Genomic DNA, 1,922 nt, shown 5'->3' with positions numbered 1-1,922 from the left:
GATTGGTCGATGAGAGGGGGTGAATAGTATCGACCTGGAGTGGTGTGGCGCGGCGCCAACGTGTCCAGGAGGAGACCTGCGTATTCCTGTCCTGTATTCTAAAACATGGGCGCGCTCCTGGGTTGGTCCCTCTGCCCCCCGCTCCATCCTCCATCTCCCCGCCAACGGAAACAATACAACCCGCCCGAGCATCCGGGCCCGTGATGCGCGCCGCAGCCAGTAGGTCGTGGGTCGGCCAGCCTCGGGTGGGTGAGACTGCCTGGGACTCAGAGACTACGTTGTTAGCTTAGTCTATGTGGAGAGACCACATTTTTTCACGGGTCTTAGAATAGACCAGACCTGTCATTGCGGTGTATACGGCTAGGTCGGCGTAACACAAAAAGTAGGACTCAAAAATGAATAAATATTTGTCCAGCTGAAATGCAACTATCTAAGCGACAACATTTTCTCGGTTTGCCTGCAGCCTACCAAGCCCTTGGACGCGAACCGGTATGCCACCAAGAAGACCATCGCCCAGGGCATGCTGGACATCGCGCTGCTCACGGCCAACGCCTCGCAGCTCAAGTACATCCTGCAGGTCGGGCCGCGCCACGAGTTCTACTCCCTCATGCTGGGCCTCATCTCGACCTCCATGATCCTGCAGGTGAGCGGCGGCGCCGAGTGTTCCGTCTGGTCTGGGGCGCGGGGGCTGTGGTGTGGGGGCCTGGGGGCGTGGGCGAGAGGGTGGCGGGGGCGCGTGTTGCCCGTCCCGTGGACACAAGTCAAAGCGAGCAGGGCGAGGGGAAGCACAACACACCCAACCAACACATAGCAGCGCCGTGCCGAGCTCGACCCGGGAGAAGCTCAGCCGTCCCCGTCCCTTTGTATTCGATCAAACATTTGGACAAGTAGCTCAGCAGCGAGGGGCGTTTTCCCCTGTCCACATTCGTAGTTACACTGCAAACGCATACACGCGCTGTCTGGCGTCTCTCTGACCATGCGCCACCTCAGTGATCTTCCAGAAAGGACGCCGTTCATTCGCAGTGACGAAGCGAACCCCACTCGGTCTCAGCACCTCCTATAGCGCCTGATGGGTAGGCAACATCTTGCATGCGACGCATGCGTGTACCGCGGGGTGGCCTACCCCGAGTCTCGCAGGCGCCGAGCTCCCGTAATTCGCCGAATAAATCTTTGAGAAAAGCGGTATACTTTCTGGACAATTTCTTACGGATCGAGTGAGTAGGCAACTCACCCGCACACGCGTGCATTCCCGGTAAAGTCTGACCACGGAAGCGGGCGGGGCTAATCGGCCACCTGGCAGTTCCGTTCCAAAATGCGCCGCGTTCAACTACGAGTGTCGTGCTATGCTCTGAAATCAATAATGTACATAGATATTGACCTTTCTCGCCTAATTGGTGGCCTAATGTCCCTGGCTAATGTATGCATTGCGCCGTTGGTGCGATGAGTCACGACGCCCCGGCTTTGCGCAGGCGGCGGCGACCCCACCCTACCGGGGCCTCTCCTCCCCTAGGTCGATATCCCAGGCGACCCGTCGTTCTCTGAACATAATTTCCTACCCGAGCCATGTGATCGTCGCCGCGCCGGCACTCGCTAGCTGATGTGGGTGGTTGTTTTGATTTCAAAACCAGCCGGCAAATGTGTGGTTCGAACAACCGAATCACCGGTTTGCCTTCATGTTTCGTGACGGGCGGCGTGGCGTGGTGCAAACACCACAAGTGAGTTCACCCGTGCTGCTACATCGGTGCTTTACTGGCGATAATTTGTATGTGATGTGTCTGTGCTGTGTAACTGCTTGGCCTGGGGCTGGGCTGGCGGTTGGGTGCGGCTTCGTGCTAGGGCTGAGGTTGGTGCAACGATTCCCATAATTTTCCACCGAGACAACTTCACTCCGGCCATCTCACACCCTCTGCCACTCCCACCCA

At 57.9% G+C, this 1,922-nt stretch overlaps 1 protein-coding gene across 1 annotated transcript in view; it reads left to right on the top strand.

The window, feature by feature from the left end:
• Positions 1 to 406: 406 nt before the first annotated feature.
• LOC113203437 (ninjurin-1-like) overlaps positions 407 to 1,922 on the top strand; it is a gene marked incomplete at its 5' end in the record, with an annotated part of 3,491 nt that continues 1,975 nt past the window's right edge. Inside the window, one exon of the mRNA XM_052276694.1 lies at positions 407 to 643. Coding sequence (XP_052132654.1) covers positions 407 to 643 — 237 coding nt within the window. The remainder of the gene's footprint in view (positions 644 to 1,922) is intronic.

This window comes from Frankliniella occidentalis, unplaced genomic scaffold (assembly GCF_000697945.3).
Source record: "Frankliniella occidentalis isolate FOCC.00 unplaced genomic scaffold, Focc_3.1 Scaffold3992, whole genome shotgun sequence".
Lineage (NCBI taxonomy): Eukaryota > Metazoa > Arthropoda > Insecta > Thysanoptera > Thripidae > Frankliniella > Frankliniella occidentalis.
The sequence above is the reverse complement of the archived record's forward strand: the minus strand, read 5'-3'. Positions and strand labels throughout refer to the sequence as shown.